This window comes from Bos grunniens, chromosome 5, assembly GCF_055505025.1.
Source record: "Bos grunniens cultivar Pamir isolate PY7600 chromosome 5, Bosgru_T2T1.0, whole genome shotgun sequence".
NCBI lineage: Eukaryota > Metazoa > Chordata > Mammalia > Artiodactyla > Bovidae > Bos > Bos grunniens.
Genome location: NC_141169.1, coordinates 69627053 through 69640189, shown reverse-complemented (window position 1 = coordinate 69640189; position 13137 = coordinate 69627053). Strand labels below are relative to the sequence as shown.

The following is a 13137-nucleotide window of genomic DNA, read 5'->3' as shown; positions in this document are numbered from 1 at the left end:
TCATAGAAGCAAAATTTTTAACTGTAATGCTTAATTACACAGTAAACTATGCCTAAAAATACACCTAAATATTGTTTTTGAAATGATTTTAGATCTGCTTCATCACAGTATTATTTCTGTAATGCCCCAAATTTATATTGCTAATTTTATATTTATAATGCCCCAAGATATATTGTTTTAATTATCATAATAGAATTGGAAAAGCCAGTAAAGGACACTGAGTACAGAATATTGTGTTGATATTTACAGACTTTACATATTAATAGAGGACTCTAGAAGTCACTGGAATAAACTGGACAAAAAGTTCCCTTACTCATCAAAAATACCTGCTTGTCAATGCAGGAGACGAAAGAGACGTTAGGTTCAAAAAATCCCCTGGAGGAGGGCATGGCAAATCACTCCAGTTTTCTTGCCTGGAGAATCCCATGGACAGAGGAGCCTGGTGGGCTACAGTTCACAGGATCGCAAAGAGTGGGACAAGACTGAAGTGACTCAGCACCATACATTATAATTACTTACTCCAAAGGGAGCAAATTCAACTCCAACTCAGATTCTCTTACTGATGTGAATTACTTTATTCAATTGCTGACTTCTTAAAAAAGTAAAGCTTTTCTCTCCTCAAATTAGCAATGCAAAGCAACTTTAAGTATGTTCCAACTCACTGAAGATCTAGCTTCACATTCTCCCCTATTCTGCAACTAATGTTCAGAATCAGGTGGATTCATTTAGTTAACTTAATGCCTGGAATCAGGTGGATCCATTTAATTACGGTTCCTGCTTTATTATAGCATTAATCCAGGCAATTCTGGAAAGCAATATAAATGATTCATATTCCAAAAATTAATGAAAACCAGGCCCAGAGAAGAGAGCTCTTCCCTTCCTTACAGCTTAAATTTTAAAAACTGTGTATGATTCTCAAAATCCCAAGTACCTGTCTAATTTTCAGTTACAAGGGAAATGACCAAAGCTGCATTTAACCAGAAAATGACTTCTTAATGACAACGCTAGACAAACATGCCAATGAATTATTCATTTAGTCTGTTTGGAAATTAAAGTAGCAGGCAAGAGAAAATCTGTAATAACATTAAAGTTCCTTGCTGATAAGTTTTTAAGCTGGTAAAAGTTAAAATAAGATCTGAAATAAGAACTCTATAGTGATTCTTCAAGAGTTAAATTCCAAAAACCTATTAACATGCTTATCACTTCCAAGAGACTGAATTCCTTTTTTTATCTTTGTGTGGAAAATATCTTTGAGTGAATCAGACTGAACTGATTCAATCTACCAGAACCATTTTCAAACCCAAACATATCTTCAATCCAATATTTCACAGATACAGAGTAAGGAACCTCTATCCATAAAACTTCATACATGACAAGGTGCAGTTCACTTTAACAAAGACAGAATCCTCTCCACAAACAAGTTGAAAGATCGTGTCACTATCACCAGGATTGTTTTCTCATGCTGTGTAAGAGCTAGTAACTCATGGAAAGTTTTGTGAGAAACGGCTAACCATCCTGAATTAAACTCACCCTTTTGACAGGCTAATAAAATCTACATACATCTAATGTGTCTGTCTTTGTAAAAATTAAGCAAAATTTACACGTAATTTTTAAAAACTACACCTTTTGAGAAAACTACATAAAAAAACAAATTCAAAAAGCAGTTAAGCCTAATATCTCTTATTTAAATCACCTATACAGATTCATATTACCAAATATAAGAAACGGATTGCGAATTTGTATTCATCTTAAGTAGTTTCAATGAAATAGCTTGACCTCTAAATTTTGCTACGTGGAACTGAATTTGTTAGGTTTTGGAGATTGGATTTCTAAATTAAAATGAGACAATCCAATTTTATGAAGTAAAATCTGCAGGAGATATGCTGTTAATTTCCGAAACCTGTCTAGGTGCGCTGGAAACCACAGGGCATCACTTTTCAAAAATACCATTAAACGTAAATAAAAGACATGGAAGGTAATAAATTGATGTTCACGTGTTTGTTTTTCACGCTTGAGTTCTTTTTCGCTACCTTCTACAGTTCTAAGAATATGAAGGCAAAGACACTCGAAACTTCCCAAAGTTGGTTTGGGAGGAAAACGAAGAAAAACAGGAAACCGAAACAGGAACCTCGACCTCAACCTCACCTAAAACTGCAAGCTCGGAAGATCCAGCGAAAGTCCCAGGAGACCAGGGACCAGGCCGCCTCCGCTCCCCAGGATGCGGACCTCCCCGGGGGAGCCCCGCCCGGGGCCCCGGCTGCACCAAGTGGACACGCCGCGCCCCCGGGCCACGGCGCGCTCCGCCGGACAATCACAACCCCATACGCCAAGCCAGGCCGGGCCTGCCTGACTCACCATCACTGGGGCTCCCGACACCGAAAGTTAGGTTCGCGAGCCCGTGCCTCTCACACCCCAAGGCGCAGAAAGCTGCGCGCCCACCGCAACGCAAAGCCCTCCCGCAGGAGCGCTGCCCGGACGTCGGTGGGCCGATGAGCGTACACCCGCAGCCCTCGCCCTGCCGCTCCCTTACTCTGTGAGCCGTCGTCTACGCGGTCGAACTCCCAGTCCGGGGACAGAGTCTCCACCGCCATCACCCCGGCGCCTCCCCCAGTCACAGCCCAAACCAGCCTTGGCTAAGACCGCGGCCTCACCCCAGCGGCTGTAGCAGCACGTGACTTCCGGCTTCGGCCCCGCCCCCGCTCGCGAGGGCCAGCGGGGCTAGACGCCCCTGCGGGCCGCGGGGGCCGCTGGGAAACCGAGTCCTCCGGGGGTGGCCGGCGGAGGCTGCCACAGCCTTGGCGGTGGTCCTTTAGGTGTCCCCTAGTTACTACGTGGGCGTCGCAACCATCCAGTTCATTTCTCACGGCATATCTCTATACCTTCAGTTTAGCCCTGCAGTCTCCAGGAACTTTTAATACTAAAAGAACTGCTCCCTCATTCTAGCCTAAAGAGGGCAAAATTGATGGGGTGAGGGCTTAATAGGAAGGCGTGGTCAACTAGAACATAGCCGTCCAGGCACTTCTTACCAGAAGCTCGTTTAGCCAACGACTTCCTGGTCTCCAACGTCCGAGCTCTTGCCGCTCTTGTCCTGCACTCCCAATGCGGGTTGCTCTTGAGGGGAAAACAAAAAACAAAAACGATGTGCAAGAGGAGTTACTTTATGAACACATTTAAACGAGGAATTTTACTACTCTGTTTATTTTGCACTCAGCTCTCATCTTTCGTGCTTCGTGCTCAGTCATGTCCGACTCTCTTCGACCCTATGGACCATAGCCCACCAGGTGATCTTCCCAACCCAGGGACTGAACCGGCATCTCCTGCATTGGCAGGTGGATCCTTTATCACTGAGCCACCTGGGAAGCCCCGGCTCTATTCATACCTCTTCTTAAAAAGCCAGAGGGAAGAAGTGCAGTTGAAGTGGCTACCTGTTGTTGTTGTTCAGCTGCGTAGTCATGTCCAACTCTTTGAGACCCCGTGGACTACAGCCCGCCAGGCCTCTCTGGCCCTCACCATCTGCTGAAGTTTGCCCATGTTCATGTCCATTGCATCAGTGAGGCCATCCATCCATCTCATTCTTCTTCTGCACTCAGTCTTTCCCAGCTTCAGGGACTTATCCAATGAGTCAGCTGTTGGCATCAGATGACCAAAATACTAGAGTTTCAGCTTCAACATCAGTCCTTCCAACCAGTATTCAGGGTTGATTTCCTGTAAGATTGACTGGTTTGATCTCCTTGCTGTCCAAGGAGCTACCTGTGCCTACCTGCTAACAGGCTTTTCAGTGAGCAGGGATCTGTGTTACTCAATAATGCTACATGTCTACATGTATTTGAACAGCAGTGTTCATTGCTGCATGGTTTTCAGTAGATACTAATAAGAAACCCTGTGCATGTCCATCCATGGGGAGTAATTACATAAAGTTTAATATGTCTGTACAGTGAAATACTAGATAACTGTTCAAAGAAATGGAGTAGATTTATAGAGACATGAGAAACTAACAGGAGGTAGTTGCAGGAAAGTGTGTATTTGTGGTTACATTTGTGTTTTCATATAAACCTGTACCAGCATCAGATCAGATCAGATCAGTCGCTCAGTCGCGTCCGACTCTGCAACCCCATGAATCCCAGCACGCCAGGCCTCCCTGTCCATCACCAACTCCCGGAGTTCACTCAGACTCACGTCCATCGAGTCAGTGATGCCATCCAGCCATCTCATCCTCTGTCATCCCCTTCTCCTCCTGCCCCCAATCCCTCCCAGCATCAGAGTCTTTTCCAGTGAGTCAACTCTTCGCATGAGGTGGCCAAAGTACTGGAGTTTCAGCTTTAGCATCCTTACTTCCAAAGAAATCCCAGGGCTGATCTCCTTCAGAATGGACTGGTTGGATCTCCTTGCAGTGCAAGGGACTCTCAAAAGTCTTCTCCAACACCACAGTTCAAAAGCATCAATTCTTCAGTGCTCAGCCTTCTTCACAGTCCAACTCTCACATCCGTACATGACCACAGGAAAAACCATAGCCTTGACTAGACGGACCTTTGTTGGCAAAGTAATGTCTCTGCTTTTGAATATGCTATCTAGGTTGGTCATAACTTTCCTTCCAAGGAGTAAGCGTCTTTTAATTTCATGGCTGCAGTCACCATCTGTAGTGATTTTGGAGCCCAGAAAAATAAAGTCTGACACTGTTTCCACTGTTTCCCCATCTATTTGCCATGAAGTGGTGGGACCGGATGCCATGATCTTCGTTTTCTGAATGTTGAGCTTTAAGCCAACTTTTTCACCAGCATATGCGCATGTAAATAAAAGAAAGAGAAATTACTGAACAGGACAGTGGTCAACTGGAAAAGAGTATGTATTGGTGCTTAGAAAGTGAATTTTCAAGTTTTATTGTGTCTACTTACATTTTTTTAATCTTTAGCAAAGAGAATTTGTGAAGGTCTTCTGTAGTCTTAAATAGGACCAAAAATAACAAAGCAAGTAAACAGCCTCTTGAGGAACATTCCTTGAGGCCCCTGAATCTGCAGTTGGTCAAATATTTGAGGACCCACTAGGTACCAGGCACCATGCTATATGTAGAGATTGTTATGGAAAAAACAGACCAGAAAGGTGGATCCCACCCCTGTGGTACTTGCAGTCTTAGTGGGCATTTTAGAAAGGAAAAAAATAAAAATTTTGAAAATAACAGGAAACATCAGTGCTGAATGGTTAGCAAACTTTTTCCTTTTACTTCTGTGTGATCATGAATTTGACTGTGCTATATTCTTCATGTTTGTGCTAATCACTGTAATTAATCCCCTAGTAGCTCATTATGATACATTGAAATTAAAGGTCAGAGCAATTTGAATCTGCATATTCACTAATCTATTAAATCAGAGCGAGAGGCAGTTTCATTTAATAATTAAAAGCACAGTTTCTACAGTCAAACTGTGTAGGTCTGAATCATAGCTCTGCCGCCTACTAGCCATGGAGTTTGGGGCCAGGTAGTTTTTCCTGTGGTCATGTATGAATGTGAGAGTTGGACTGTGAAGAAGGCTGAGCACTGAAGAATTGATGCTTTTGAACTGTGGTGTTGGAGAAGACTCTTGAGAGTCCCTTGGACTGCAAGGAGATCCAACCAGTCCATTCTGAAGGAGATCAGCCCTGGGATTTCTTTCGAAGGAATGATGCTGAAGCTGAAACTCCAGTACTTTGGGCACCTCATGCGAAGAGTTGACTCATTGGAAAAGACTCTGATGCTGGGAGGGATTGGGGGCAGGAGGAGAAGGGGATGACAGAGGATGAGATGGCTGGATGGCATCACTGACTCGATGGACGTGAGTCTGAGTGAACTCTGGGAGTTGGTGATGGACAGGGAGGCCTGGCATGCTGGGATTCATGGGGTCGCAAAGAGTGGGACACAACTGAGTGACTGAACTGAACTGAATTTAACCTCTGCCTCAATTTCCTCATTTGTAAAGTGGGACAAATAATAGGAAAATCCTCGTAAAATTGTTATGAGGACTAATTTAGTTCATACATGTAAGAAGTATAGAGCAATGACAACCACATGCTATAGAAATGCTTGCTGTTTGGAATCATTATCACCTAATTTTAAAATAAACCACAGGGATTGCCAGTCTTAAGCTTGCATATCTTTAAATCAAATTCCATACCTAGAATTTCAAATTTTATTACAGAATTACAAGTCAGAGACTAAATCTAAAGCACATTAACTATTAACTGAAATGTGCTATCTGAAAGTTATTTATTACAATAGATTTTCTGTATTTCTTAGGCTTAGGCTATCGAAGGCAAATAATCATTCTGAAAATTAAATACCCTTCTTTCTACTTTTCATCACTCTTAACAGTGCTTTCTGAAAGATAAGCTTGAAACTAGAAGGGGCAATATTTTATATGGACAGTATCATGCTATTTTGACAGCTTCAAAGAACTTTAAAACAATTGCCCTTAGAATGTGCCTGCCCACGGGCACCTAGCAATCCTTTCACTTAACTCTTCTACCCACAACTTAAACTTAACTACAAGTTTATTTCATACCTAAATATAGTATAGATAGATACTAGTGCTAAGGTATTGATGAACTAGTTTCTTAATATATGTTTAAAATATGTTTCTTACAATAGAAAATCTATGGTAATAACTCACTAAAGACATTTCTGTTAGTAATTTGTCAGAGTCCTATGTGTATCTGTCAAAAAGATTCCTAATATGTTAATACTCTTGCTTCTTGCAAGGGAAGCTATGACAAACCCAGAAAGTGTATTAAAAAGCAGAGACATCACTTTGCCAACAAAGGTCCATATAGTAAAAGCTATGATTTTTCCGGTAGTCATGTATGGATGTGAGAATTGGACCATAAAAAAGGCTGAATGCTGAAGAATTGATGCCTTCAAATTGTGGAGCTGGAGAAGATTTTTGAGAATCACTTGGATTGCAAGGAAATCAAACCAGTCAATTCTAAAGGAAATCAATCATGAATATTAATTGGAAGAACTGATGCCGAAGCTGAAGCTCCAATACTTTGGCCACCTGATTGGAAGAGCCAACTCACTAGAAAAGACCCTGATGCTGGGAAGAACTGAAGGTAAAAGGAGAAGAGGGCAGCAGAGGACAAATGGTTGGTGGCATCATCGACTCAATGGACGTGAGTTTGAGCAAACTCCAGGAGACAGTGCAGGACAGGGAAGCCTGGAGTGCTGCAGTCCATTGGGTAATAAAGAGCTGGACATAACTCAGTGACTGAACAACAATGTTAATTCATGTATTTCCCTCATGGCTCAGATGGTAAAGAATCTGCCTGCAATGCAAGAGATCCAGGTTCCATCCCTGGGTTGGGGTGGGATGATACCCCTGCAGAAGGAAATAGCACCCCACTCCAGTATTCTTGCCTGGAGAGTTCCTTGGACAGAGAAGCCTGAAGGGCTATGGTCCATGGGGTCACAAAGAGTCAGACATGCATCCCAATGCCGAAAACTCCACTCTTAATTACAATAAATTTTTAAGTGTTGCTGTCTAGTTAGACAACCCCTATTCCTGTTTTCTCCTCAAGGGTATTTTTATTTTTGACCCTTTGATTTTCCAAATACATTTTAGTCAGTTTGTAGAGCTCCATGGGAAACCCTGTTGGAATTCTAATTGAGATGGCACTACATCAGTTTGGCAGGAATAGATTTCTCTTCCATTGGTATTGAATCTTCCTAACACTATCGTTTATTGGGGTTTTCCCTAAAGTCTTTCAGCAAGTGTATAATTTTCTTTTCTTTCTAAACTTCAGAGGTTCCTTTTCGTAAATTTCTTGCATATCTTTTGTCAGGCTTATTCTTTTTTAAAAATATTTTTATTTATTTGGCTGTGCCGGGTCTTGGTTGAGGCACATAGACTTATTCTTTTATTAATGAATTTATTTTTGGCTGTGCTGTGCATCTTTGTTGCTGCACACAGGCCTTCTCTAGTTGCGGTGAATGGGAGCTACTCTTTGTTGGGATGCTCGGGCTTCTCATTGCCGCGGCTTCTCTTGTTAAGGAACACAGGCTCCAGGGCCTGAGGGCTTCAGTAGTTGTGGCACACAGGCTGAGTTGCTCTGCAGCATACGGAATCTTCCCAGGCCAGGTATTGAACCCGTGTCCCCTCCATTGGCAGGCGGACTCTTATTCACTGATCCACCAGAGAAGTCATATAGACTTTTTCTTAAAGTAAATTTGCTTTCAATGATTGCAATTATAAACCATATTACTTCTAATGTTTTCTAACAGTTTCTTGCAGGTGTATCAAAGTAATAGATTATTATATATGGAACTTATATTCAGTCAAATTCTCCATTTAACTGTAACAAATTGCAGATTCTTTTGCATCTTTTCCTAAACATTTTGTCTGTGCATAAGGATATTTTTGGTTTTCCTTTTTAATCCTTATATTTTTTTCTTATTGTCTTACTGCATTCTCTAGAGCCTTGTACACTGCTGAATAGAAGTGGTGATAACAGACATCTTTGTCTTGCTCCCGATTTTCTGAAGGAAGTATATATATACAAGTTTTGATTATGAAAATAAAGCTGTTTGCTATAGTGTTTTAAAATGTACACTTCATCAAGATAAAAATAAAGTCTCCTGCTAGTCTTAGCTTTCTTTGCAAGAGGTGTATTGGGTTTTATTTATTTTAATAGTTATAAAGACACATCATTTAGAGCTGCTGCTGCTGCTAAGTCACTTCAGTCGTGTCCGACTCTGTGCAACCTCATAGACGGCAGCCCACCAGGGTTCCCCGTCCCTGGGATTCTCCAGGCAAGAACACTGGAGTGGGTTGCCATTTCCTTCTCCAATGCATGAAAATGAAAGTGAAAGAGAAGTCACTCAGTCGTGTCTGACTCTTAGCGATCCCATGGACTGCAGCCTACCAGCCTCCTCCATCCATGGGATTTTCCAGGCAAGAGTACCAGAGTGGGGTGCCATTCCCTTCTCCGATCATTTAGAGCAGTTATCAGCAAACAACAGCTCAGTCCAAATCCAGTCTATTTTTATACAGCTTCAAAACTACGATTTTTAAATGGATGAAAAACTCAAAAGAAAAAATATTTTATGACACCTGAAATGACATGAAATTCAAATTTCTGTGTCTATAATAATGCTTTATTGGAATACAGCTATATTTAAGAATGGTCTCTAGCTGCTTTTGTTAAGCCAGTACTCTTGCCTGGAAAATCCCATGGATGGAGGAGCCTGGTGGGCTACAGTCCATGGGGTCGCTAGGAGTCGGACATGACTGAGCGACTTCACTTTCACTTTTCACTTTCATGCATTGGAGAAGGAAATGGCAACCTACTTCAGTGTTCTTGCCTTGAGAATCCCAAGGATGGGAGAGGCTGGTGGGCTGCCGTCTATGGGGTCGCACAGAGTCGGACACGACTGAAGCGACTTAGCAGCAGCAGCAGCAGCAAGTAGTTGCAACAAGTCTACCATATGGCCTGCAAAGCTTAGAATGTTTACTGCCTAGCCTTTTAGAGAAAAGATTTGCCAACCCCTGGTCTAGAATAATGCAGTTATACAAAGTTTGTTGTGAAAAATAGCAAAGTCTTACTGACTGCTCTCCCATTTTCCTCTCCCCAAAGGCAATTGTTTTATCTTTTTAGCTGATTATTTTAGTATTTACTTCCATTTCTCTAAATAGCATAATTGCAGTATTACTTCTTCAATTTTTGATGTTGGGAATTATATATTGTCTTCCCTCACTATGGGAGATGAGGATGTAACTACCTTGTGGTTTTTTGGTACTGCTTGACATGTGGGATCTTATATCTTAGTTCCCAGAGCAGGGATCAAACTCAATCCCACTGCATTGGAAGCATGAAGTTTTAACCACTGGACCACCAGGGAATTCCCTTGAATGTGTTTTTAAGTTTCCAAATGTAGGGGGATTTTTTGATTTATCATTCAAAATTGAAATCTAATTCAACTGCATGTGGTCAGTTGAATTATGCATGTGGTCCTGCATGATGGTCTGTAGGATATCAATTCTTTCAAATATTTTGAGACTTCATTTGTATCCTAATTTGTAGCCTAATAAGTGATGAAATGAGAAAATGCGTATGAGCCTAGAAAAAAAATATGTTCCTTAAGTACTGAATGCAGAGTCCTATGTTCATTAAATCCAACTTGTTAATTAAAGATAAAATGAAGTTTTGTTTCAGTCTCCTGCTGCTGCTGCTAAGTCGCTTCAGTCATGTCCAACTCTGTGCGACCCCATAGACAGCAGCCCACCAGGCTCCGCCGTCCCTGGGATTCTCCAGGCAAGAATTCTGGAGTGGGTTGCCATTTCCTTCTCCAATTCAGCTTCCTAGTTATTCCAAAAATCTGCCATTCAGCATCCTTGTATTCCTATACTCACGAGTGACCAATGATTATGGGATTATGTGGGTTATTATCATATGTGTGAGTATTCCTCATTCTGTGAATCCCAGATTGGACTGAGCAGTCCAGCCCTGTGCTTCATAGTATTTACTTCTTGGAAATTGTATGTTGATATAATTGTGTCCCCTATTAGGCTATCTGTTGGTTTCCCATTGCTATGATAGATTGCCACAGACTCAGTGGCTTAGAACAGATTTATTATCTTACAGTTAGGGAGATTAGCAGTCCAAGACGAACCTCACTGGGCTAAAATCAAGATATTGGCAGGGCTGAGTCCTTCTAGAAACACTGGGGAAGACTCCACTTTCCTGCCTTTTTTGGCTTCCATGCATTATGCCAATCTCTAGCTTCTGCCATCACATTGACCACAGACATCGATTCTCCTGATTTCCTCTTCTAAGTGAAGTTGCTCAGTCATGCCTGACTCTTTGTGAGCCCATGGACTGTAGCCTGCTCGGCTCCTCCATCCATAGGATTTTCCAGGCAAGAGTACTGGAGTAGGTTGCCATTTCCTTCTCCAGGGGATCCTTCCGGCCCATGGATCGAACCCAGGTCTATCTGCATTATAGGCAGATGCTTTACCATCTGAGCCACCAGGGAAGAGGTCTTCCACCAGGGAAGAAGGTCCTCTTCTAAGGACCTTGTAATTACACCGGGCCCATGCAGATAAGGGCTTCCCTGGTGGCTCAGAGGTTAAAGTGTCTGCCTGCAATGCAGGAGACCTGGGTTGGATCTCTGGGTTGGGAGGATCCCCTGGAGAAGGAAATGGCAACCCACTCCGGTGTTCTTGCCTGGAAAATCCCATGGACAGAGGACCCTGGTGGGCTATAGTCCACAGGGTAGCAAAGAGTTGGACATGACTGAGCGACTTCACATTCAGGCAGGTAATCCTGGTTAATCTCCCTTTCTCAAGAGCCTTAACTTAATCACATCCACAGAGTCCCTTTAAACAGATAAGACAGAATAATCACAGGTTTGAGGATTAAGACATAGACATATTTGGGCATCTATTATTCAGCTCGGTATATATAGGACATCTTTTCTGATAATTCCAATATCTGGATTTATCTATATGTCTCTATTCTGTTGTTTGGTGTGTGGGCGGTTTCTTTTCCCTCTTGGTTTTCTACCATTTGGTCTTATTTTCTGATGAGCCTGATCATTTTTTAGTGCTTCTTGGTCTTTAAGTGTGAAAAATTATAGAGATAAGTTGAGGGCCTGAATGATGTTATCTTCCTCCAGAGAGGATTACTATTAATACCTCTTCTGGGAAGTTATGAGAGTAGGGGCAGATTACGTTAACTCCGTCTAGAACTAGTGCAATTCCAAGATGGGTTTCTGTCTTTGTGAGGCTGGCCTATTTCTGCATCATCTTAATTCTCAGATACAGCTCTGCAGGTGTGCTTGACAAGTCCTGTCAAACCTCTGCTCAGCTTTTCAACCTCAGAGCTTCTGCTTTCTGCCTCTCAGCCTCTTAGAACCTCAGCTGCTGCTGCTGCTGCTAAGTCACTTAAGTTGTGTCTGACTCTGCGCGACCCCTGAGACGGCAGCCCGCCAGGCTCCCCCGTCCCTGGGATTCTCCAGGCAAGAACACTGGAGTGGGTTGCCATTTCCTTCTCCAATGCATGAAAGTGAAAAGTGAAAGTGAAGTCACTCAGTCGTGTCCAACTCTGAGCGACTCCATAGACTGCAGCCTACCAGGCTCTTCCGTCCATGGGATTTTCCAGGCAAGAGTACTGGAGTGGAGTGCCATTGCCTTCTCTGAGAACCTCAGCTACCACATACCAATCAGTAAATGCTTTGAGGTTCACTTCTCTGGACTTTCTCTGCTGAATCTCAGTTCCTCAGATCCTTACTGTACTAGGACACCAATGCCTTCAGAAAGATTTTTAGCAACAAAAGCAAAAATGGATAAATGAGACTATACCAAACTTCAAAACCTCTGCACATTAAAGGAAACAATCAAGAGTGAAACCTCAACCTATGGGATGAAAGAAAATGCAAATCATGTATCTGATAAGGGGTGAATATCCAGTATATTCAAAGAGCTGCTACAATTGAAGCATTAAAAAAGTAACTCAATTAAAAATAAGCAAAAAATCTGCATAGACATTTCACCAAAAGATATACAAATGGTCAACAAGCATTTGAAAATATGCCTCTATGGAAAACACTATGGAGGTTCCTTAAAAAACTAAAATTAGAATATAATCCACTTCTAGGTATATATCAAAATGTTTTTTAGTTGGAGGATGATTGCTTTAAAATATTGTGTTAGTTTCTGCCATACATCCACATGAATCAACCATAGGTACATATATATTTGTCCCCTCCCTCTGGAGCCTCCCTCCCACTTCCCACCCCATCCCACCCATATAGGTTGTCACAGAGTACGGGGTTTGAGCTCCCTGTCATACAGCAAATTCCCACTATCTATTTTACATAAGGTAATGTATATGTTTCAATGTTACTCTTTTAATTTGTCCCTCCCCCTCGTTCTCCCACTGTGGTCACAAGTCTGTTCTCTAGGTCTGCATCTCCATTGCTGCTTTGCAAATAGGTTCACTGGTACCATCTTTCTAGATTTCATACATGTGTGTTAATATATAATATTTATTTTTGTCTTTCTGACTTACTTCACTCTGTATAATAGACTCGAGTTTAATCCGCCTCATTAGAACTGATTCAGCCGTGTTCCTTTTTATGGCTGAGTAATATTCCATTGTGTATCTATACCACAA

At 42.1% G+C, this 13137-nt stretch overlaps 1 protein-coding gene across 4 annotated transcripts in view; it reads right to left on the bottom strand.

The window, feature by feature from the left end:
* WASHC4 (WASH complex subunit 4) overlaps positions 1–2649 on the bottom strand; it is a 62309-nt gene extending 59660 nt beyond the window's left edge. For all 4 annotated transcript variants that reach the window (XM_086401122.1, XM_086401123.1, XM_086401124.1 and 1 more), the window contains exon 1: positions 2531–2649. In XM_086401122.1, the coding sequence (XP_086257248.1) occupies positions 2531–2591 (61 nt within the window). In that variant the 5' untranslated portion in view covers positions 2592–2649. The remainder of the gene's footprint in view (positions 1–2530) is intronic.
* Between the last annotated feature and the right edge of the window lie 10488 nt (positions 2650–13137).